Here is a 26,170-nt window from a genome sequence, read left to right on the forward strand (position 1 = left end):
CAGTTCCACGAATTCGTCTCATTTTTGGGAAGATTATATTAATATCTTATTATATTTTTTGGTCAAAATATTAATATCTTATTTATCGCGTGGGGTTTTTGTAGATATGTATTAATATTTTCAGAAATAAAAAGTTTTCCTTTTAAATTTATTGTTTTTTATTAATGTTGTCCCTATCAATCCAATTTATTGGAATTTTAAATTGTAAATTTTTACAATTAAATTGAAAAATTCATATTTGAACATTTGATAAAAAAATACATGTTGATTTTTCAAAAAGTTGTGTACGAAAAAGTACACATTTCAACAGAAATGATACCTGTTATAGTGTAGTTTCTTAAAATAAAAAGGCTAGTGCCAGTGAAATCGATTTCTCTTTACTTTCATAAAATAATATGCAGATTGTTTTAGCTTTGCTAAGGTTATAAACAGTTTCTTGAAATAACCATGTTCCTTTAGACTCTAATTGATCGGAGTTCCAATTTCCCTGATCAATTTGCATGGATATTTATGTTGTTTGATGATCTTTCTTGTTATTTTTTTTTATTTTTTTTTATTTTCTCTAACGGGTCAAATTGGATTGCTTTTATTGCTATGGATGTTTTATGTTTTTCGACATATATTTTGAGACAAGGGTAAAAAAATTTTATTTTTTAACATAATTTGAAAAAGCTTATGAGCGGTATTATTTGGGAGGATATGTGTTTACCATGAATCCCTGCTATATTTATAAATAATATTTTGAGAATATCCACATCAGTTCATTTTTGTTGATTTTATTTTTGTTTTGAAAGAACTGAATAAAGCAGTAGTTTTTGTAGCAAGATTAGATAAAAATAAGTCTTTATTTTCTAACTTGGATATTAATCTACCTTCTGTCTTTTTTAAGATTCTAAATAATGATTACAGCTGATGTATTATTTCCTATTTATATATGCATTTTGGTTTTTGCACAAAAGTAAAAAATAAAAAAAAATGAAGTGCTGGTATACTTCTTTCTTTCTCTTTTTGCTTCTTGCATAACCTTACCTTATCAAGAAAAATAAAGTAAGTGTTAGTGTAACTTCTTATTTTTACTATATTTATATATATTGCTTAATATATAACAAGTGACAACACTTTGAAATAAAATTCCATATTAATTATCATTTGTTTAAATTGATTAAGTTAATAAAAATTAAAAAAATTGATATTGGATCGGTTTACCTTCTTTTTTTTTTTTTTTTATGTCATTGGTTTAATTTGGTTTTGAAGTTAAAATATAAAAGCATAATTTGATTAATTCGAGTTAGAAATCCCAACCGATCAACCAATACAATTCAAAGCAACCTGTAATGATTTGGTTTGATTTGGTATATATATATATATATATATATTTTAAATTGGATTAAAATTAGAAAAAAAAAAAACTGACTAGAATTGGATCGGTTTGTTTGCTCTCTAAAAAAAAAATTGATTTTTGAACCAATGAACTAGTAGATCGGATTGAGCAACAAAACTATGATTTTCTTAGTTCCGAATTTGAATCTCCTAGTTCTAATATAAAAAAAGAAAAGAATCATCAATTTACCTAACAGTTGGCAGCATATGCAATGTGGTTTCTTCCAAGTGATAGATTTTGCTTTCCGTAAATGATAATTCTAAAACAAGTAAAAAGCATTAGTTAAAAAAACATTACCATGAATAGCTAAACAATGTTGTCCTATGGAAAAACAAAAAATAAAAAAACAAGTTAAAACAGTTTTTGGTCTTTATGAGGGAAGACAAGATATCAATGATGTAGCTGTTTAAGCGGTGATAAAATTCTTACTGTCAGATAATCTTTTGGTTTTGGATAACCACCGCATAAGCGAATCATGTTTTTGATGCTTATAAAAACCCACGCATACAAGAATAGTAATTCCCATTTTTTTTTTCTTTTTTTCATAATTTGCAAAGCCCAGGTGTCCTTGTAAATTTCTAAAAATATCTTTGAGAAACTTCATTATAACGAGAGAAAGTGAAAAGAAAAGAAAAAGGGTAAAAGAGAAAAAAAACGAAAAGAAAAAGAAAGTGTTTTCGCTTTTACTATATTGCACCTGACTGAACGGCAGCGCATGTTAGCATCCCCTACATGAAAATTGTGAAAGAAAACGAACTTATTTATTTTTGAAGTTTAATAGCCAACAGAACAATAGAGAGAGAGAGAGAGAGAGAGAGAGAGAGAGAGAGGAAATTTAAAAATCCAAAAACCTTTTTTTTCTTTTCTCTCTCTGGGTTTTCTTTTTCTGTTAAGCCCAGAAAATTTTTACCTCTTGATTTTCCTTTTCTCCAATCTTAAAAGTGGGTTTGAATTTTTTTTCTTTTTTCTCTCTCGGTTTTCTCTTTGCTTTGCTGTTTTTAGGCCGTCACAGAATCACAGCTCTCTGACCCCTGATGGGTTCTTTGTGATTCGAATCATATATAAAAATACCACTGCTGGGTCTTCGTTAGACATTTGGAGTTGATGAAGAACATAGGTTTAAGGTGATTATCCTTTTGTTTCTATCTTTTTAAGGTGACATTTTTTTACTATTATTCTCTTGTGGAAATTAATGACTGTTGGGCTTTTGAATTCTGTTTGATATTTTCTTAGTAATCATTATCTTGGTCATAAATGGAAACGTTATCATTTGTTTGTTTGTTTAGTGCTTCCTGTATTTATGTGATACTTTTGTCAAAGATATCGACTTGAATGAAAATTGTTTCACTTTCAAAGTTTAAAACTTTCAGAGCAAAAAAAAAAAAAAAAAAAAGCAATAACTTATTAAAAATGTTTCTTCTTCTTCTTCTCTTAACTTTCGTCTTTCTTTGAACTTTGTGAAAAGTTGCTGTCATGTGAACCATTAATTTTATTGGTTTTGATCACAAGCTTGCTAGAATACAAGTAACAATGCAGTGTTATATATTATAGGATATCTTGTATTGAGTTTGGGATTTTTTATTCAACTATTGGATCTATTTTGATGAAGCTATCTTTGATTGCTTATGGCTTGGATGAATGGAGAAGACAGCTTAGAATCTTTAATAGCTGACCCAATCCTCGTCTTGCAACTAGTTTTTGGTTTTTTAAATTTGCAACTTGTTTTGTTGTGATCAACCACAGCATTTTGGTGAATTTCTTGGCCTCATGTCGCGTATCACGTGATTAATGCTACACATGTCTGTTCTTGAAAGGTTTTTTTTATAATAATGTCAAGTCCATCATGACTAGGCCTTGACAACCTACATTGTGTTGTAAAGAAGAGATGAAATATACATGAATAGCGTGAATTTTGGCTCTATTAGAGCAAGGCGTATTTGATCATTTGTTTTTCGTATTTGCTAAAAGAGGCTGGCCAACTTGTTCTGCATCCATGTCATTCATTTGCAGTAAGAGATGTGGTTCATTTACTGGGAAGACTTGTTTGTGGTTAATTCTATCAGATTTTATGTGACTTGTGATTAAGAATCTTTTATTTATTTATTTATTTTTTCCAATCTGTCAAACATATGCTGCAGCTAAGAGTTCTTTTAGAAACGAATCAAATGTAAAAAGCTAGGGAATGAAGAAACTTTTTTAAAGTTTAATACAGTAATGGAACAAATTAAATGGTAACTTCTGATGGCTTTTCACTCATTTTTAAATTGATGAGGTTCTGAATATTTTATTCTTGTTTGCAGTTTTAGCTTAATAATGTACTTGTGGTTGCTTGAGTGGTTTCAATTAATACTTGGACAGTGAACAAGGTGAAACTCTATTGTCCTTTCATGAATGTTTTACTTAAAAACAACTTTATTGTCCTTTTGATAACCAGGGAGAATATCAGTGTTTGGTATGATATTAATTGCTTAGTAAGAACTGCAGCATGCTATACTTAAGAATTTGGTGGCTCTGCATGGATCATTTGACAGATGATGGAATTTATGTTGGCTTTATTTTAGTTTCAAAGACTCATCTATGTGTGCCCTGTAATGGACATTTTTTTATCAATTACTTTGCCAACATACTATGAAACAAGATTCATTGGAAAATTTTTAATGATGTACCATGCTATATCCTTTTTTTGTAGTGACAACTTTTATACCTCTGAGTCTGAAATGTAGTTTCAAATTGAAATTTGAAGTTAATCAGTTTCTTTATGTTGATGGTCTCTATCTTTTTGTGTTTCTATAGATTTTGGTGATCTCTTTTCAGAATATTTTAAGTGAAGAAATGAGGTTACCTGAAGTGTAGGATTTACTCAGATTCACAGGCTGTATATTACTTGCTAGATCAGAAGATTAGAAGGATCTTTTAGAAGGGGGAAAAATATAAAAACTTAAAAGAAAGGAAGGAGTACAAACGACGAGGAGTAGATCAACAGGTCTGCTTTCCACAATTTGTTGTCAGTGTGGTTTGTCAATATTGTACTTGGTTTTGTGTTTGATGTGTTTCATGAAGTTATTTTTCTTCCTTTTTTGATTTATGATGTGCATCTAGACTTCTAGATCATTTTAGTGTCATCCCCTCTTATTGTTTTTTAACTAAATGCATCATAATGTTCAGTTTAGTTTTTTTTTTGGGGGTGTGGAATTGACACATTATTGTGTTACTTTTAGTGTCACATGCATGAAAATTAATACGGTTTATGAAATTTGCTTAGACACAATAATTGATACCTTGGATTTTGGAATAATTTGGTTTTGGACAAGGTGTGGTGGGGAAATAGGATTAGCGTCTTATGATTTGAATTTTGAAAGAATATTAAGGCAAATGAATTGGTTCTAAGAGTAGGAGGTAGGATAGGGAACACTCTTGGGATTGACAAAGTTTTATGAACAGTAAACCATGAAGAATGAAAGATTAAGAGAAGAAGGTAGAAAGAACACGTAAGTTAAAGTGGCCTAACAACTTATTATAAATTGATGTAGAATTTGTCTCTCTTGGAGTAATATGATTTCTAACGTAAATAATTGTCTAATAGATACATCAAAGGATTGAGCTAGAATCCAAGAAAAAAAGGTTTAAATAAAAGGAGCATATAATCTTGTGTTTGGTATATTTGAAAATCAGTTTTTCCCTGTCCATTAACTCTAAAATGACGTAAAACATCTTGTATATGAACTTTATCCATGGTAATAATTTGCACTGCAAGAGATTGGACGTGATGAGGAAAATATCATATACTATGTATATATATATATTTTCCTTCAATATCCTTGTATTTTTTCTTTTGTTTCTCTTGAAATTGCTTTTACTTGTTGCTGACCTGTAATATCTATTTGGAGAAAGGCACTTTGTTGGCTTTTGTCTTAGGTTGCTTTCTCATTGTTCCTTCTCTCTGCCTCTTTTTCTCTTTCCTTGTATCTAAAATACATTTGAGCCAAATTGTGTTCATTAACATGTTCAACTTATATAGGTCACCATTTGCAATGAAGCCTTTTGAAAGTGTTGTAACTGACTTGGAAGATGGTAAGTTGGAGAAAGGCAAAGATAAAGTGGCACATACTAGTGGGGCATTTCAAGTATACAATCAGGCCTTATTGTCTGGCTTTGCATATTGCATCTCCTCGTGCAGCATGATATTAATTAACAAGTTTGTCCTTTCCAGCTATAATTTTAATGCTGGGATATTCCTGATGCTTTACCAGGTATTTTTCTACAATTGATATACTTAAAAGAAGAATATGTGTTTCTTTTGTTTTTTCTGATGCCAAACAGTGATTTCCATTCGATTAAAGTATTTGATGACACATTGTTTGTGAAGATAAACAAGTTCATAACACTTTTGTGGATGCAGAATCTCATTTCAGTGATTATAGTTTCTATATTGAGTATTCTGGGTGTAATTTCAACGGAACCATTGACATGGAGATTGGTTAAAGTCTGGTTACCTGTGAACTTAATATTTGTTGGGATGCTCATTACAAGCATGTTTAGGTATGATTTAGGTATGAATTTTTTTTTTTTTTTTCTTTTTCTGTTTCTATTGTACGTTTTTCTTGTGCTACTTTTGTCCTGTAAGCAAATTTTAATACCTTTTATAGGAAAGCTTTAAGAATTTTTAACTAGTTGTTCTACATTGATATCTTTACATAATTGATGTCCCTGCCTCCTCGACTGCAAAACTTGCCAATGACTGGATGGATTAAGTGGCAAACTATTTGTTAGATTCACTGGCCAGATGACTTCTGCTTTGAGTTTTCTGGATTTTCTGCTAGCATTTAAACTTTTAGCAAATTCTTTTGCATAAGCATTGCTATTGATTTTGATGTAAACTTTTCATGATATAACAAACTAAGTGACTACGTACCATTCATCTTCCATTTACCTATAATGGTTCTCTATGTGGAAATTTCTAAGATATTTCCTTTTAGGTCTATCTGAAAAAGAAATATTGGCTCTAAGGTAAACCGATCACTTATTTAAGAGTAATTCTTAATTCAACTATGGATTGAAGGTGCTGTGGATATTAATAAGGAACTTATTGTGATTGAGACTAATGGAGTCTGACCTTTTTCACTTGGTTGACCTGAGGTGGAGACTAAGGTATCTGGCTGGTGTCGAAGTTGTTGCCATGGGAACATACCTTGGATGGGGAGAAAAAGAAAAAAAAAAAAAAAAAATACCCTTGCTCAGGATTCTGCATGGCTATGTTAGTAGTTCAATTACCAGATCAGGTTAATCTGTCATGCAATTCCACACCAGGCTGGGGCTATAAACTTCTACTCAATTATAACATAAATGTTTTGTATTTTTAGAAGCCTGTTCTAGATACTTATGTGGATGGGATATCTATTTTATAATACAATATGGTTTAGGTTTTGAACATCTCTCTGCAAGTTGTTATGCGTTTTAAATTATGATACATAACATGGTTTCTTCTATTATACAGATTAGACATTGCGAAGAATGTGATTCTTTATATTTTATTTCCCGAACAGTTCCTATGGTGGAATCCTTGTTATTCAAAATTGCATAAAATTGAACACTGACTTTGAGCTGCTGTCCAGCTATTTTTACGTTGTAGCACAAACTCTTTCCTTTCAGAGATTTACTACTTAACAAACTTTATCTTGTTTTCAGCTTGAAGTACATTAATGTTGCCATGGTCACAGTCTTGAAGAATGTAACTAATGTGATAACTGCACTTGGCGAAATGTATCTATTTAGTAAGCATCATGACAACAAAGTCTGGGCTGCTCTGTTCCTAATGGTATGTTCAATAGCTGAATGTGAATTTAAGATTCAGTTATATGATAAATAGGAATTTGGGATGTGGAATAGCAAAATCAAGTTTTTCTCCTCTATTTTTATTTTTATTTTTTATTTTTTATTTTATTTTTAGCTATTACCTGTTTTGTATTTATTTAATAGCTTCTTTCCCTCCCAGCCTTTTTGTTTATAATTCTCATGTCATTCTGGCCCTTGACTTGTGCAGATCATTTCAGCAATCTCTGGAGGCATTACTGATCTTTCATTTCATGCTATTGGCTATGCATGGCAGATCATTAACTGTTTCTTGACTGCATCGTATTCTGTAAGTATTCTGTATGGAGGTTTAAATTTAATCTTTACACTTAGAATCTCGTTCTCTTCATACTCCTTAGTTTCTTTTGTGAAGGTTAGTTTGTATATTTGAAAACTCACCCATGGTCCCAACTATTTGTACTTCCCAACTCACATTTGTACTTCCCAACTCATTATAACAACACAAGAGAACAAATTTTTTTGGCATTCATGGGTTTGATGTTCTTTGTTCAATTGTCAAGAACAATATAAAATAAAAAGGTAAATTTTCTCTTTCCTTGAGAACCAAAAAAGAGAAGAGAAAAGACGAATATTAAAGAGATTCTTTCTTTTTCTTTGCCTTTGGCTTCTTGGCCAACCTAAGTGTTCAATAATAATAGGGGAAGCTTTTCAACTCCCCAAAGTATGCATACCTATCCGAACAGGAAAATATGCATACCTATCCGAACAGGAAAATATTTCGACAACCATCTCCAATAAATTTAAAGTGAAAAAATTGTCAGAATTCAAAAAGCATTACAAGTCTACTAGACAACCTTAAGAGTGGATATCTGTGGTGTGAGAACATGAAATCTTAGCCTTGTTATGGGTAGCTTAAAAACCGGTTTTAGCAACATCTCAATGAAACTCCGATGAGATTCCAATGATACTCGAGGATTGATAGGGTTGTTCTTGTGTTTAGAGCATGTAAATTGAAATATTACAGATGGTATTTTAGAGAGTCGAACTTATAAAAGGTAAAATATTTTATTAACTTAAACAAGAGGCTCAAAAAGTATTTAGAGATTCTTGATTGGTTCAATCTATGTGAGCCTGTACTTGAGCTTTTTAAGAATTCTTCCAAGAGGCACTGCTTGAACTTTAGATATTGAATTATGATCTGTCTTTGAAGGTGTTTGGCATAAACTCTTTGTGAAAAAGTCCCAAGTCTGCTTTCAGTTTGCTTTGTAGAAACAATTTCCATTGCACGTAGAAAGTAGAATTGTATTATAGTGAATTTATGGATTTAAAGATAGTGACATTTGTTTGGTTTAGTTTCTATTTATTTTTGTAATGCAAATTTTATATATAGATACTAAAACATTCTTGGATTATATGAAAAAATAATTCTTGAAAATGGAAAAAAAAATTTTGGTTCTTAAGCTGTACAAAATTTCCAGAAAATAGAATTCAGCTTTTATAAAATAAACCAAACATGCCCTAGTATTCTTAGACCAATTTCATTATTCATTTCCTTTTGAAACTTCTACCAAAAAAAAAAAAAAAAAGGTTTCCTTTTGAAACATTAGTTGATTGTGATTCTGGATGTTAATAACTGTATTATAAGATGCAATCAGAAATTTGAGTAGCTGTGACTGTAATAAGATGCTCAAAATTGTGTGGTTATTATCTTTTAGTTGAAGAAGCTTGTAATATATTCATTTATTATCTTATAATTGTAAAACTTATTTTGTACCTGTTCGGTTTAAAATTTAGATGATTTATTGTTTTGCCTATCTTGGCAGCTTACCCTACGTAGAATCATGGATACTGCCAAACAACACACCAAATCTGGGAACTTGAATGAGTTCTCAATGGTATTGCTGAATAACACCCTTTCTTTGCCTTTGGGGACTCTTCTTATATTTGTCTTCAATGAGGTGGATTATCTTCTCAAAACGTGAGTTTTTCATTTTTGTTTCTTTTTTTAATTTTCTTGTCCATTACTCAGTTGTCTCTTTTTTGTTAGTGAACACAAAAATTATTATTTTTTAATCTTATGCAGTAGATATTTTACTTTAATATCTGTCATAATCATAGAAATCCTTTTCTCCTTTGAAGTATTTACTGTCCTAGCATTGTAATTTAGAAGTATTCTAGTACTTCGAAATCATAGGTGTTAATTTGAAATCATAGGTATGCACTCATTCAGAGCTATCCTGAGGGCGACAGTATTAGTTAATATATATGATCAGTCCACCTAACTCTTATGCTTAACACCTTGGCTACTTTTGCATGGTATGGTCCATAAAAGATTTCTTATTATTTCTTCATTCTGCCCTTTGGCTCCTGACCTTGCAAACTATTTGCATAGTTTGGAACATTCCTGATTGGACAATTTGGCCTCTGCTATGTTCTCCACATGAGCAGCACCCAAAGTTTGTAATTTAACTATTATCGTACTGGGTTATTATTATTATTATTATTATTATTTTTTTTCCCCCTACCTTTTCCTTTTCTCTCTTCGTTCATTGTTTTCCTAGCTCTGATTTTTGATTTACTTCTCATATCTCTTAATCATTTCTTGTACTTGATATCAAACTTCATGGTTATTTCACATCGTTGGGCAATGACTGTGCTTCCGTACTCTAGTTAACTGGGGCTTCTGTAGCCCAGGATGCAGAGACCTGCCTTCATCCACTGCTATTTTCTTCACCAGCTCTTTGAGAAAAATATGCTACGAAAGCAATCTCCTTCCCGCATCAAACCTTTGGGGTTTTGTTTACTTCGTCTTATGATCTTTGAGGTTTTATGTTCTGAAGTACTTTTCTATTGACCAACTTATAAAATGTTTTCTACATGTAAGTGTGGTAACTTGAAAGTAACATCCAGACAACACATTCTTTAAACATATGTTGAATATGACTAGGCTATGAATGATATTGTAGGCTGCAAAAGGCCCAAGTATAGTTACCAAAGAAAAGTTTTGAGGGCCATGGTTGACATCACTTGTTTTTAGCTGGATATTATTCATTTTTTTTAATATAAAAAAATAATTTTATTGAATCTAATGATTGTTGAACTATGCAGGCCACTTTTGAGGTTGCCTGAGTTCTGGTTTGTAATGACACTGAGTGGACTTCTCGGTCTGGCAATCAGCTTCACCTCTATGTGGTTTCTTCATCAAACAGGTGCTACCACATACAGGTACAGATGCATGTTGAACCTATTGGTTGATTAGTAATTCATTAGCCTCTAGATCCTATTAAGTTATCTTTTTGAAATATATTACCAGTTAACATCTTATTACAGTGATAGGTTTTGTATAGTATTCTAATTTTTTGGACAGGATGCTAGTGATCTAAAAGGTTTCACTAATCACTTCTATAATTTCTGCAGTCTTGTTGGGTCACTGAATAAGATACCTCTTTCCATTGCTGGTATTGTGCTTTTCCATGTCCCTACCAGTCTCGAAAATTCTGCAAGCATATTCTTTGGTAAGTTCTGTCTGTTTAATTTAGTAAATTGATGTGAGTTTTTCCTCTGCAGACTACTCAACATAACTTGAGTGGCTTTTGAAGCATTATCAATTGAATTTGCAAATTTGTAGGTCTTGTAGCTGGAGTATTTTTTGCAAGAGCAAAAATGCGGGAAAGATCGTAACCCTGAGAAGTTGTAATCATTATGGGATCCTTCAATGGAAACTTTGGTGTAGCATGCTGAGTATACTTACATGTAACTTGTTTGATATAATCACATGTTACTGATGTTGGAAATGAGGCAAGCTGTTTTGTATCAAGTGGTCTGATGAAAAAGGGTGTTACAGAATTTCTCATTTGCATGCTAATATTTTGAAGTTTACTTGGTATGGAGAAAATGAAGATCATGTAAAAGTGTACTGGGCATCTGGATTTTGTTTGTTCTACGGAAGAAAAACTTACCACTAATTCCTTTTCATACGGTTCCTTTAATTCTTTAAACCGTAACTTGTGTAGTGAATATGAGAGAGGGTTGGTTTGTGGTTTGTGCTAGGGTTAATATGATATAGGCCTTTTGTGTTTTATTCCTATTTTAAATTGTATCTTGAGGTTTTAAACATTTCAAAATATCTTTTATGCAGTTAATTTCCATTCAGAAAATTTAGGCAGTTTAATCCATACTGCAAAATATGTTAGTTGAATAACAATTTTAATGATTTTGTAAAATTTCAATAATATGCATGAACAAAATATCTTAAATAGTTTTAAAATATATTAAAAAAAAAAGCAAAAATTATTACATCTAATTATTTTATTTATTTATTTTTTAATTTCATCATCTGCACTCTTTATATGTGTTCGGCAAGAGAAAGGACTTTTAAGTACTGGCTAAAGATCTATATATCTTATACAAATATATTTAATTTTGCAGTAAATATTCCTTGGAACGTGCATGTCCAATTAATTCGCAAAGAAACTGGAAAGAGGTTTTTTTTTTTTTTTTTTTTGTTTTTTTTGTTTTGTTTTTTTTAAAAGAAATTCCAGATTCAGAAGTTCCAGCTTTGATGTGCAATTTCGGGGAGGGAGTGACGTAGTTGAAAGCTCAAAATTTTCAATTTGGAACTCTAATTTCAAATACATATTCTAAACAATTTTCCAAATACATATTCTGAAAAATTAGGAATATATATATATATATATTTGTTTTATTTTATCAAGGGAATTATGGGTTATAGGGTAAAATAGGCAAAAAATTGTTTGTGTAGCTAGTAAAAATAAGTATTAAAATAGGTGTATGTAAAATGTAGTATCACTAACATATTTTGGAGTGCGAATATAATTGCTTATAAAATTTTCTTTCCACTGTAGCAAGGTAATTTTAATTATTGATATAGTTAATATCATATGCGCTCTTCATCCAAAAAAATAAATTTTCATCTTTGTTTTTTTAAACTATTTTATCAATTATCATTATAATAAAAATACGAGAAGTTTTAGTTACATTACCAAATAAACTCTATATAGTTTCATTATAAATTTATATTTTGTCTCCATTTAAAATTATTATTAAAAATATTTATTAATTAAATATATTTGTATTCAGAAGTATATGATTGAACATTTTAAATATGATAAAAAATATGTGATTTAACATTTTAAATGCATTTATAAGTATGCGATTGAACATTTTATATATGAATATCTCAGATGTATTTAGAAGTATTTACTGAACATTTCAAATGCATTTAGAAGTATATGACTAAATATTTTCAGATATAAACATTTCAAATATATTCAGAAATACGTGACTGAACATCTCAAATGTGTTCAGAAATATATGACCAAATATTTTTAAAAATATTCACAATTTTGAAACTGAATACTTGAAAAAATATATATTTTCATTGCCTAAAAGTATTTTAATCGGAAGGAAAATTTTGTGAAATTTTAATAAATATTAATTTCGTTAAAAAACATTTTAACTTTATAAAGTTGTGGGAAAAAAATGTATTTTTTTGGTTTATTTAAAACTCTATGAATTATAAATATTTTATGTATCAAAAATATTATATAAAATTATTTTATATTTTCTATATATTTAAATGATAGTGTATAAAGAACGATATTATATAAAATTCTTTTAGAATTGTGAAAAGAACTTGTCTAAAAATGCTCTACTTATTTAATTTTACTATTTAACCATTTTAATATTTTTGTTACATAATTTGCAATTTTACATCAACTTTTCTTTTGTCTTTTTTCTTTCATTATGTAGTTACATATTTAGGTCAATTAAATTTGAAATGTATATATATAGCCTAGTAATAAAATTATATTTTCAAATATTATAAATTACTAATTGTAATATTAAAATATTAATATATTTCACTTAAATTATATACAAAAAATCTATTACAAGCAGCTCCAATTTTATTCTTATTTTTTGAGACCATCATTTTTTTAAATTAATTTTTTATTAAATGGCATGGTTAAATGCCATATAAAAATTAGATAACAATAACAATTTCTTACTAATTGTCCATCAATTATTTTATTTTTCACTCTTATAAATATTTCATGTGATTTTTTTTAAATAGCTATTTTTTTTTCATTGGTCCGATAAAAAACATATTGATACTTGTAATGAATAAATAAGTATTAAATAATTAAATTAGAAATACAAGCATAATTAGCAACATATACATAATACCAAGAAAGGGAAATTTTTTTCACAATTCTAAAAATACTCTAGTATCGTTCTTTATACACTACTAATTAAATATATAAAAATATAAAAGAACTTTATACAATATTTCTAATATCTAAAATGCCCACAATTTATAGAGTCTTAATTAAGCTAAAAAGTATGTTTAATTTATTTATTTAATTATTTTTTATAAAATGCTTACAAATTAAATACAATTCTACAAAAACTTTTCACAACGTCTTGGATGAAACTAATAGTTATGAAAATTTCACAAAATTTTCTTTCTGGTTAGAACATTTTTGGGCAATGGAAAGATGTACTTGTTAAAGTATTTGATCTTAAAATTATGAGCGTTTCTAAAGATGTTCGGTGATATACTTCTAAACACATTTGAAATATTTGGTTGCATATTTATGAATATATTTGAAATCTTTGTATTTGAAAACGGTCAGTTGCATATTTCTAAATGCATTTGATAAGTTCATTCGCATACTTCTAAACATATCTGAGATATTCATATTTAAGAAAAAGTACGATAGCATACTTCTAAATAAATTGAAGATGTTTAGTTATATATTTCTAAACATATTTGAAATGTTCAATTTTATATTTCTAACTCCAAATATGTTTAACTAGTAAATATCCTTAATAATAATTTTAAATTAGGATAAAAATATAAATTTAGAATGAAACCGTATAGAGTTCGTTTGGTAGTATAGCTAGAACTTCTCTACCAACAAACAAGTTGAAAAAATTAGAGATACTCATAATAAATAAATATTGATAAAACAAAATTGGAATCATATTAAAATAAATTATTAAATAATTAATTTTTATTTTATTTTATGGTGTATCGAAAAAATTCAAAAGCAAAATTAAATACACAAATTACAAACCGAAGATAAAAGACTTTCGAATAGTTCTAATAATTTATTATCATATACTATATATAAGATAATATCAAATATTTGAACTGATTAAGGTAAACATTAATTAAAGATGTTAATTTCTAGCAATTTTTTCTTTTTCGTTTATTTTTTCTTCATTTTATACAATATAGTAATTAGTTAATTAATTTCCAGCAAAAAAAATAAAATCAAAAAGGATAATTAAATCTTTTGTTATATTTTTAATACATTTTATAAACTATAATAATTAGTTAATTTATTTCCATTTATAGGTATTAGAATATTTTATTTAGGGAGATCAACAACCACTTTTTTTTTATTTTTTTTATAACATATAATAATTAGTTTACTTCTTAGTGAAAGAAAAAAATAAAATAAATTATGATAATTAATTTTTATTGAATTATGGAATATTATTTTAGGAAGTGCATCACTAATTTTTGTTTTTTGTTTTTTTTTTTCATTTTATAAAATATAATAATTAGTTTTTAGTTAATATACATATTATTATATATTTAGCAGCTCATTTTCAAGACATATGAGAAAAAAATTTACCATTCAATATATATAAAACAAAAGGTTAACTTTTCCATACTTTTAAAATGATGCAATTTAACTTTTCCATATTTTTAAAATGGTTCAATTATCTTTTTGTCCTTTCATGGTTAAGTCTTATGGAATATTATTGACGACAAAGGATGTTTTTGAAATGTTTGAAACCACATGATATAATTTGAAATAAGGGGTAAACTATTGAGGGTTTATATGATATTAACAAATTTTTTTTTTCTTTTTTGCCCTTTTTCTTCTTCTTGGTGTGCATGCATGCATATGTGTGTGTATGAAGTTTAAATACGTAGAACTGCTGCTTTTAAATGAAACGGACCCTCTGCTTCTAAAACTAATCCAAGGGATTTTCTTCAGCCAACCAGAGATATTAGAGATAGTAGCAACATCCAAACTTGTATGCATATTTAAAGGAACATACAACGGAAGATAAAATCGCACTGTTGAATAAAGCATATGATTAATATATTTTTATTATTCATTATTAACTAGTAATAATGCAAAAAATATCTTCTTGAATCTATATGATTTTTTAAATTATTCTTTACGTGATAAATTTATGTATTGATATATGTAGATTACAAAAGAAATAAGCAGATTAATTTGAAAAACAAATCGAAGCATCACAATTTTTATTTTTTCTTCAAAGTGCCTTCAAATGGCCAAGAACTCTAGCTGTAAAATTTTCCAAGCTTCTTGAGCCTTTTTAGCTCTTATAATTGTAGGAAATATAGAATCAGATACAGCTCTATGTAACATTGACAAAGCATTCACATTTCTAATTCTATTTTTCTTTAGCTCTTCTTGTTGAGCGTCAGTTGGATAATTTTCTGACTTAGGTTCTACAAATCCATTTTCTACCGTATCCCATAAATCAATTGATTCAAATGAAGTTCTCATCTTCACACATCAAAATCATAGACTTTTGCTTTCCATCTAGATTAGAACATTCATTTAAAGGTAATGGTGTTAAATCTAATGGAGTCAAAGGATTAAAACCATAAACATTTTCAAATGGAGAATATTTAGTAGTTGAATGAATGGTTCGATTATAAGAAAATTCAACATGTGGCAAACATTCCTCCCATGTTCTTAAATTTCTAGTAATTAATGCTCTCAACAAAAAACTAAAACAAGATGTTGTTAGAAGCTCATACCTGAACCACTTGTGCTTGCCATGGCTAAACTCCAAAGACCCAATCTTTATTCTTCAAATTTCTTTAACGCAACTGCTTTGATACCATTTATGTTGGCTGAATCAATAGCTAGAACTTTTTTTTCAGACATCTTACGCTCGCATTCACATTACACACCTGTTCTTACACAAGCCAACATCAAGAGACTTCTTTTGGATTTTTCCAGTGTTTTTATCACAACCTAACATGTGGCAGTATCTTGGCCATAGGACAAAAAATTATTAACTTTAGTTTTACTTTTCCATAACCATGGTAATATTAAATAAGATATATTACCACATGTGCACATTAACCTTCAAGAACATGAAACAAAGTAGTTCATGATATGAACTTTGATGCAGAAGCTTTCTAATCTATCTAAATAATAAACGTAGTACTAATTTATAGAATGTATAATCACTAAAATATTTATCTCAGTTTTCCAAGCACCAATTGAAGCCATATTTCAATATAATCTCTATTGTCCAGAGTACTGTTTTATTTCAAATGATGAGTATCACTTCTGAAACTGCGACATAATATCTAAAAAGCCTTTATGTTAAGTTTCTTGTAATTACGATTGAATTGAACATATGACATGTAAATAACCTATCAGGATAATATTTGGTATTGATTATTGTGAAGCTGAGTAATTAGAAATCTATCACAAATCAAAGAAATATGCAGCAAAAGATCACAAAATCAGCAACACACACACCAAAAACGAACCAGTAAACAAGGAGCTAAAAGAAAATAGAAAGTAATATATAACACAACCGTTTATGTGGTTCGATTGTCCCAATCAAGGTAGAAGATTTCGTTAACTAGAAGAAATTACAGCTTACAACCAGCTTAAAAATGGCCAGAACGAAAAAAGTCGCACACAGCTATCTCTATCTCACACACACTATTTTTCCTTTAAAATAGCCATGTCCACATCAACAAATATCTTTTGCCAACAAGCTGCTTACTCATATGGTCATACGTAAAAATAAGAAAAGCAAGTAGCTGTACAAATGAATTCGTATTTACACTACTGACTTATACAAGACTCTTCACACACATATAATAGCGGAACCCACACCATACAAACCTTTGGGACAAACCTTCTCACTGCACTAGCTCAGACCCTCTATCTCATTTATAATCTGAAAACTCGCACACACACTCACATGTTACTATAGCCACCTAGGACTTCCTAAACCGGGCCCACATTAACCAACATCACTCACACACATATAAGCACTCTTACAAGTCTCGCTCTCTCACTCACACAGACCGAGAGCCTCATTGGAGCTCACTTGGGTAGCTCATCATGTATGGAAGCCAAAGCTTCCTTTTATACTCTCACATCTTCTAGACTTCTCCACTAAGTGCTCTTACTGTCAATTTTAGATATTTTCTTCATTAATTCCAATGTTTTACTTGCCAACCAAATATATCAAATATACTAAGTTAATTCTAGAAGCTTCTAAATCAATATTGGTCCTTCATCTGACTGGCAATAAATTCATTGGTTATTAGAGATGAGTAAGCTGTGAAGTCCAGCCGCACCACACTGCACCGACAGTGTGAAACCAGCAGCTCACCATTTTTGACAATGGCCATTGCTGCATTTAACACCGAACTCTAACTTGCTCAACAATGGTGGGCAATGTTAGAAGGCCGGTGCTGAACGTCAGAAGAGGTTGAAAATGGAGGACATGCACTGAATTTGTGAGCCTATAAATAGGCTCCATCTCGTTGCATGAAAGCTAAGCGGTGCAACATCAATATCATCCAAGTGAGGAGTGTTGAGAGTAGTGTTTAAGTTCCATAGAGAGCTTGAGAGAAGAGTGAGCAATTGCAGAGAGAATTTGACAGTGTAGAGAGAGGTTCCACGTGAGAATCCTCCACGAAAAAAGTTTTTATTTTTATAATCTATTTCCAAGTGAGTAATAGAATTAATTTTTATTTTTCTTTTCACATTTCTTCTTTAAGTGGTCAGAGAACCACAAAAAATGGTATCAGAGCTCCAAGTCGAGAGCTTGGGTTCAAAATTTGAAGAAACAGAGCCTTTGTTCTTCAAGTTGGTGTTTCGAAAAGTTGCTCAAATAAATAATTTGACAATACCAGGTGAAAGTAATCGACGAGAAGAGAACAACCAAGTTCGTCGAAGAGAAACGAAGATCCTAATGAGCCCTCATGCGCCGTTTGAAATTTTCTGCAGCAGATCACGCGCCTCACGCGCCGCACGTGCCGTCTGGAGGTTGAAGACGACCACGTTAGTAGACACTTCATCGCACGCAGCCACGTCATTTGCCACGCTATCCGACACGTCATCAGCCATGAAATCGACATGTCATTTGCCACGTGGATGTGAAGATAGCATTTCTTCATGGTGATTTATATGAAGAAATCTACATGGAGCAGCCAGAAGGATTTGAGGTTTCAGGGAAAGAAAACCTCGTATGCAAGCTGAAGAAGAGCTTGTATGGCCTCAAGCAAGCACCAAGACAATGGTACAAGAAGTTTGACTCGTTTAAGGTGAGTCAAGGCTATAAAAGGACTGCAGCAGACCAGTGTGTTTATATTCAAAAATTTTCAGGTGGAAACTTCATTGCACTTTTGTTATATGTGGATGACATGTTGATCGTTGGACATGATGCAATGAAGATTAGTCAGCTGAAGAAAGAATTTTCTAAGTCCTTTGATATGAAAGACTTAGGCCCAGCTCAACAAATTTTGGGAATGCAAATAATCCGAGACAGGAAGAATAGAAGGTTATGGCTATCTCAAGAGAAGTATGTTGAACGGATGATAAAGAGATTCAACATGGATAAAGCCAAACCGGTCAGTATTCCATTTGCAAATCATTTCAAGTTAAGCAAGAGATTGTGCCCCTCATCCAAAGAAGAGATAGAAGAGATGGCTTCAGTACCATATTCTTTAGCAGTAGGAAGTCTGATGTATGCAATGGTGTGTACTAGACCAAACATTGCTCACGCAGTAGGTGTTGTGAGCAGATTTTTTTCAAATCCTATAAAGAAACACTGGGAAGCAGTCAAATGGATTCTCAAGTATCTTAAAGGTACATCGAAGCTGTGTTTGTGCTACAGGGGAGGTGATCCAATCTTAGAAGGCTATACAGATGCAGATATGGCCGGAGACCCTGATAATAGAAAGTCTACATCAGGTTATCTCTACACTTTTGCGGGGGGAGCTGTGTCATGCCAATCAAGATTGCAGAAGTGTGTTGCTTTATCCACTACTGAAGCAGAGTACATTGCCGCAGCAGAAGCGGGTAAGGAAATGTTGTGGTTAAAGTGTTTTCTCATAGAATTGGGCATCAAGCAAGAAGACTACAAGATACATTGTGATAACCAAAGTGCCATGGATTTGAGCAAAAACTCAATGTATCATTCTCGTACAAAGCACATTGACATCCGCTATCATTGGATACGCGAAGTAATAGATAAACAGTTGCTGAAACTGATGAAGATCCACACAAAAGAGAATCCAGCAGACATGTTAACAAAAGTTGTTGCTCAAGAGAAGCTGAAGCTGTGCACAGACATAGCTGGAATGGATGGCAGATGACCATCAGTTTAAATGCGGCTGGAGGGGAAGAATTGTGAAGTCCAACCGCACCACACTGCACCGACAGTGTGAAACCAGCAGCTCACCATTTTTGACAATGGCCATTGCTGCATTTAACACCGAACTCCAACTTGCTCAGCAATTGTGGGCAATGTCAGAAGGCCGGTGCTGAACGTTAGAAGAGGTTGAAAATGGAGGACATGCACCGAATTTGTGAGCCTATAAATAGGCTCCATCCCGTTGCATGAAAGCCAAGCGGTGCAACCTCAATATCACCCAAGTGAGGAGTGTTAAGAGTAGTGTTTAAGTTCCAGAGAGAGCTTGAGAGAAGAGTGAGCAATTCCAGAGAGAATTTGATAGTGTAGAGAGAGGTTCCACATGAGAATCCTCCACGAGAGAAATTTTTATTTTTCTTCTCTAAAGTGGTAAGAGAACCACAAAATAAGCATCCTCCTATTCCTTGCTGACTTGGACATGCTACACAACCAGCTTGCACCTTTACTTTCTTTTTTTTTTTTTTGAGTGAAGCATCTGGAAAAACAAAAAGAAAAAGATTAAAATGAAATAAAGGTTTCTCTCTTTTGACGTAGGGAACACATTTATTGACTCCAGCAGTGATAGTCGGATTGAACTCCCAACTTTCATAGAGCTTTTTTCTTTATCAAAAAAAAAAAAAAAAAAAAAAATTTCAGAGCTTATTGCTAAAGAAAGAAAGCGAATTAATGAACGAAAGTTCCTCCAGCTAAAGAGAAATGACAAATTCCTGATTAGAAAACAGGGGTTGTTCTTTCGTTGAAGAACAGAGGGTGACCTGGTGCGGTTGTAATATTCTCTTCTCCATTAATGAAATTTGATGCTCCTATTGCTGGCCCGTGGATGTAGGTTATCAATCTGGTAACTGAACCAGGTTAAAATACTTGTGTTCTTGGTTGGTTCTCTCTCATCTATTTTTCTGGTATGTTTACTGTTTATGTTTTCTGGTATATCTGATAAAATGAGCTGCTGGGTTTTGGTCTGAACATTAGCAAGAAACATTTGTTCTTTGCACTGATTATTACGTTGGTTAGCTGGTTGTGTTAACTGATCTGGTTTTCATCTACGTTTATATATCTGTTGCTTGTATGATATGGTTTCTTGTATTACGGGCCATGTGTACTGGTTTGATCGAAATAGCACCTGGATATTCATATCTATTACAATCAGATAGCTACTTGAACCTGACAATTATTTTAAGAAGAGAATTTGAAAGTAAAAACTTTGTTCTGTCTTATTGTCTCATGTAGGCTGTCTGTCTAAGATCTAAACCTACTCCAAATTACTTCCCCTTCAGATCAAGAATTCAGGAAGGAGCTTTTTTGTAAATCCCACTGTGATAACATTGATAACCAAGGTAAATGCTTCTATAATTCAGGTTTATTACTTGGTTCATCGTATGAAATTGTTCAGGTAGGTTCTCTTAGCTTGCATAGGTATACTTGAAGTTGGTTGAATTATATTATCATTATGAGCCAAGAATGTTCTTTGTTTTATGAAATGTGAATATTGTACTGTAAGTTGAAAATAGATAAATTTCCAACCAGTGGCCTTTTTTCTTGGTAGCTTATTCATGTTATGAATAGATGTCTTACATATTCTGTGGAGGATGTTTGATTGGCCTTGGTTACGATGCTTTTGCTCTATCATCTTTTTATTATTATTATTATTATTTTTTTATAGTTTTGTATTTGCTTTTTTTAATCACATGAAATATTGGTCTGTTAGAATTGTTGAATATTTTAAGCCTGTTGCTTTATGTCTTGAACCTTAATTATGTGCATGTATTTTTGTTAGGTTATGGATTCCATACGGAATATAATAAACATTGTAGAGGACGTAAGAAATTTCGAGAGCATGGATGAAGAGATGAACAAATTGAGAAGGAAATCCGAATGTTTAAAGAGTAGAGAAGAAGATGTCGAGGAGGAGCTAAAATATGCAGAGTGCTTAGCATTGAAAAAACGAAGGAAAGTAGTCGAAAATTGGTTGACAAATGTTGGAGGGATAAAGAATGAAGTTGAGCAGATGGAGCAACAAGTTCAAAAAAGAACTTGGTTTTCACATCCGCAACTACACAATAAAATTAGCAGGCTAACAAAAAGAGTGACAGAACTCATTGATCAAGGTAGATTTCCTGAGGGGCTAACACTTGATGCACATGGCAACAAACGAGTCGAATTAGTAACCACAACGTTAGTCGGTCAAACATTTCAGATAAACAAGAACGCGATACGGGAATGCTTGATGAGTGATAAAGTTTCAAAAATTGGCATATATGGAATGGGGGGAGTTGGGAAAACAACCTTGGTCACACATATTCACGATGAACTTTATATCCGTTCTAACGACTCTGTTGCTTGGGTCACTGTATCACAGAATTTTGGAATTCGTAAATTGCAGAATGACATTGCAACAGCTATGGAACTCCAAATAGAAAATGATGATGATGAGAGGAGGAGGGCTGCAAGGCTAGCACAAGACCTGAGGAAAAGGAATAATTTTGTACTCATCTTAGATGATGTGTGGCAACATTTTCCACTAGATAGGGTAGGAATTCCTACTAGTGGAAATGGTTTTAAGTTAATTATAACAAGTCGATCATTGGAGGTATGTCGAAGAATAGGTTGCGAAGAGTATATCAAAGTTGAGCCTCTTCCCGAGAAAGAAGCTTGGGAATTATTCACTGAGAAACTTGGACATGACAATACACTTTCCCTTGAAATTGAACCAATTGCAAAGTCACTCATAAAAAAATGTTCTGGTTTACCTCTTGCGATTATTACCATGGCGGGGTGCATGAGGAAAGTGGAAGACATAATAGAGTGGAATGATGCACTGGAAAAAATGAATGTATCAGTGGTGGAGGATGATGATGACATGGGAATTGAGGTATTTCAAGTGTTGAAATATAGTTATGATATGTTGAAAGATCCAAAAGTGCAACAATGTTTTTTATATTGCTCATTGTTTCCTGAAGACTTTGGAATTCAAAGAGAAACACTAATTGAGTATTTTATTGATGAGAGATTGGTTGATCGAGGAACCAGGTATGCAAATTTGAACAGGGGTCATACCATATTGAATAAACTTGAAAATGTTTGCTTATTGGAAGGTTATATAGGCAGCAAATATGGTGGGAGAAAGTATGTGAAAATGCATGATTTGGTGAGATCCATGGCCATAAAAATTGCAAGGGTAGATTCTCGATTTTTAGTAGAAGCTGGAGAAGGGTTAAGAGAGATACATGGGGACGAAAAGTGGGCAGAGGATCTCACAAAGGTTTCTTTGATGGTCAACCCTATATCACGTATTCCGTCTAGTGTATCACCAAAATGTCCTAGACTTTCAACCCTGTTGTTAAATAATAATGGACCACTAAGAAGCATTTCAGATTGTTTTTTCAGGCATATGCTTGAGCTCAATGTTCTTGATTTGTCTTATACAGGGATTGTGAACCTGCCAGCATCAATTTCTAACTTGGTGAATCTGACAGCGCTTTTGCTTAAAGGTTGTTGCACACTGATTTATATACCATCATTGGAAAATCTCAAGGCATTAATGAGGTTAAACATTAGTCAGGCAGGAATAACAGAATTACCCCAAGGCTTGGAAATGTTGTTGAATTTGAGGTACCTCAATCTTGATGGAACAAATCTAAGAAGGATACCTGTTGGCATGTTTCCCAAACTGACATGTCTTCAGTATCTTGCAACTCCGGATATTGGAAGATTTACATTAGAAGAGGTATTGAAGTTGAAAAATCTTGAATTCTTTAAAGGGCAATTGTATGATATTCGTGACTTAAACACATTTTCAAATTGCCGGGAGAATATTGAAGGCCCAAACATTTACATACTTCTTGTGGGAGACCATTTCAAATGTGAGTTCTTTGATTATTTTCTCGAAGAATATGACCGAACTATATTTTTTAAAGAATGCAAGATAAGTAGTAAAAGCAGAGTGGGAGAAGACTCAATGCTTGTGCTTCCTAAAGATGTTCAATCTGTACAAATTGAACAATGCAACGATATAAGCAGTCTTTGTGACATTTCATCATTGAAGAATGCAACCCAGTTGGTTTCGTGTCGTATTCATTTTTGTCAAGGAATGGAACATGTAGTTTGTTTTTGTTCCTGTAGCTTTCCTCTCATTCGAAGTCTTAAATCACTACGCCTTGAATATCTGTGGGAGTTGAGAGCTCTAATTGGGAGAGGGACATGTTGTGCTTCTGCATCATCACAACTACCTGCATCACAACTACTCCAAACTGCCATTTTTTCCTCTCTTAATGAATTTGTGATAATTGCATGTGGAAAAATGAAGAGACTGTTCATGCCTGTTTTGCTATTGCATCTCAAGCACCTGCAAGTACTAAAAGTTCAAGAATGTCAGGAGATGGTGGAAATAGTTGGAGAAACATCAGATGAAGATGAAAATGAAGATGAAGATGAAGAAAACCAGGAACCAGCAAGTATGAGCAACATTTTAGCTCTCCCCAATTTAAGGGATCTTCAGTTGATTGGCCTGCCAGAATTGAAGAGAATCTCTAGCAGGGAAATGGTTTTTGATTCTCTGAAAGAAATTTTTACAAACGGATGTTCGGATTTCTTATTCAATGGACAACATGTTACAGCTGACTTTGGGACAACATATCATGTTTTCGAGTCTCGCATAGTACAGCCTGAATTTTAATCTTTCGTCAGCTGTAATCTATTTCTCTTCTCCTGCATTCAAATCAAAGATGGAGCTCCACTCTGGTCTCCTCCGTCTTGAGCTCTTCTTTGGCTGTTACACTTCATAGTTCATACAGGTGCTCGTATTTGGAAAAGTGTGTGAACCTCCAATATGTATGTCATGTTTTTAATATTTTGGGAAAACTTAATGTGAATCTTGTTAGCACTCAGTTTAAGCAAAGCAGTTGAGTTTTTCGCTGAGGCTTGTAATATTGGGTATCAGATATATATATTCTGGTTTTTTGAGCAATGTCTATTACATTAATCAAATTCTAGATTTTCTACCAGATATATAATTTCACTTTGTGTTAAATTTATATCTTTCGATGAATTTAGTTTTACTACTCTTTACTTTATAATCTTATGAGCGTGTCATATTTAGTGCCATTATGGATTTTCACTTTGGTTGTTGAACACATAATTTTATGGTATGTTGGAAAGATATTGAATTTACAGGGTGACTAGTAATAAAGATGAGACATTTGGTTGGTTCTGTTACAAAACAAGATTTGGTTGCTCTATGTTAATTTAAAGTAAATAGGGGGAAGAATTGCAAGTGCCGTTCTGTATATTAATTAAAAGTTGTTTTTGTTTTTTTTCATGCTGGTATTTTAGTTTTTATGTCTATATTAAACAAATTTGTTCATAGTTAATGATATGAACTTTAATGCACAATATTTTCTTATCTATCTAAAAAGTACTGTAGACTTTATAAAATGTAAGTCTCTCTCAATGTTTTTCTTAGTTTTTTCAATTCTTTTTCCCATTTTTGTATAACTTGATTTTGGAAACAACTTGATATTTTGGAATTTGTGTTATCATCAATGAGATATGTTAGTCAATTATTGTCTTTATCGGGATAATCTTGTTTCTAGTTTAACATGGTCCCACTAATTCTTCATACATTTAATGACACATTATGTTCATAATTAAAACGAATCCTAGCTACTATTACATTATGTTCACACATGTGGAATTAGTCATGAATTGTTTGGCCTTCCAGAACTGAAGAGAATTTGTTGTAGGGAAAAAAAAAATTTGATTCTCTGAAACATAGTTTCATAGACAGATTTCCCAAGCTGAGTTTCATGAAAAAGTAAACAAAGTTGACAGTTGAAGAGGATTAAAACAGCCACAGCTTTATTGGGAAACAAGCAACTTTCAGCAACTCTGGAACCTCTCTGTCTTCTTCTTATCTAGTACTGCCATACTTCTGTTAGTGGTGATCTTTGGCAAATGTGAGTAACCATTGCCATGTTCGGAAATATAGTCTTAAATTCCAGGGTAGCTAGTACTATTAATTAAAGATGAGAATTTTTGCTGCTTTTGTTCCCCTGTGAGTTCTGGTTGCTTTTTTCCCATACTAGCGGATTTATGTTACTCAAAAAAACAATATGTTTTTGTTTCATGTTTGGTAGTATTTGTCTTCACTTTTGATCTTCTGCAGCTGTTGCTCTTCTCCAGCGTTCATATTGTCACGGTTGGGGCATTTCATCAAACACTTGGTGAGCATTCTCTCCATTTTGGGCCTATTTTGGGCCTACAATGGGCCAAGCACCTAGAGTAGTGTAGAATTCTCTAGAATATTATGGAGAACTCTAGGACAAGCCATGTACATATCCATTTCTAGATCCTTCTTTAGATATTTTTGTAAAGGAGGTGGGAAGGATCTAGACACCCATTCTCCACCGTAGGATTAAAGCAATTATAGCCGTAGGATTAGACTTTGTATGCCTATAAATAGGTGGAGGCCTCATTTGGCCAAACCATCCAAGC

General features: G+C 31.9%; 2 protein-coding genes across 8 annotated transcripts; both read left to right on the forward strand.

The window, feature by feature from the left end:
* Positions 1-2,149: 2,149 nt before the first annotated feature.
* On the forward strand, positions 2,150-11,349 carry LOC107425629 (GDP-mannose transporter GONST1). 7 transcript variants are annotated; one of them, XM_048479755.2, is made up of 11 exons: positions 2,155-2,505; positions 3,682-3,747; positions 4,175-4,364; positions 5,400-5,631; positions 5,781-5,920; positions 7,067-7,196; positions 7,422-7,520; positions 9,016-9,170; positions 10,301-10,417; positions 10,610-10,707; positions 10,821-11,349. In XM_048479755.2, exons 4-11 carry the CDS (start codon positions 5,413-5,415, stop codon positions 10,871-10,873), a joined length of 1,011 nt encoding a protein of 336 aa, XP_048335712.2. In that variant the 5' UTR covers positions 2,155-2,505; positions 3,682-3,747; positions 4,175-4,364; positions 5,400-5,412; the 3' UTR covers positions 10,874-11,349. The 7 variants fall into 7 exon arrangements, with proteins under 7 accessions (XP_048335710.2, XP_060675111.1, XP_048335712.2 ...); XM_060819128.1 differs by lacking the exon at positions 4,175-4,364 and having other exon boundaries at positions 2,154-2,505; XM_048479754.2 differs by lacking the exon at positions 3,682-3,747.
* A 10,166-nt stretch (positions 11,350-21,515) lies between these two features.
* On the forward strand, positions 21,516-24,353 carry LOC107425628 (probable disease resistance protein At4g27220). The gene has a single exon (XM_016035639.2). It carries the CDS (start codon positions 21,516-21,518, stop codon positions 24,351-24,353), a length of 2,838 nt encoding a protein of 945 aa, XP_015891125.2.
* The last annotated feature ends 1,817 nt before the right edge of the window (positions 24,354-26,170 follow it).

The sequence above is a fragment of the Ziziphus jujuba genome, chromosome 7, assembly GCF_031755915.1.
Source record: "Ziziphus jujuba cultivar Dongzao chromosome 7, ASM3175591v1".
Taxonomy (NCBI): domain Eukaryota; kingdom Viridiplantae; phylum Streptophyta; class Magnoliopsida; order Rosales; family Rhamnaceae; genus Ziziphus; species Ziziphus jujuba.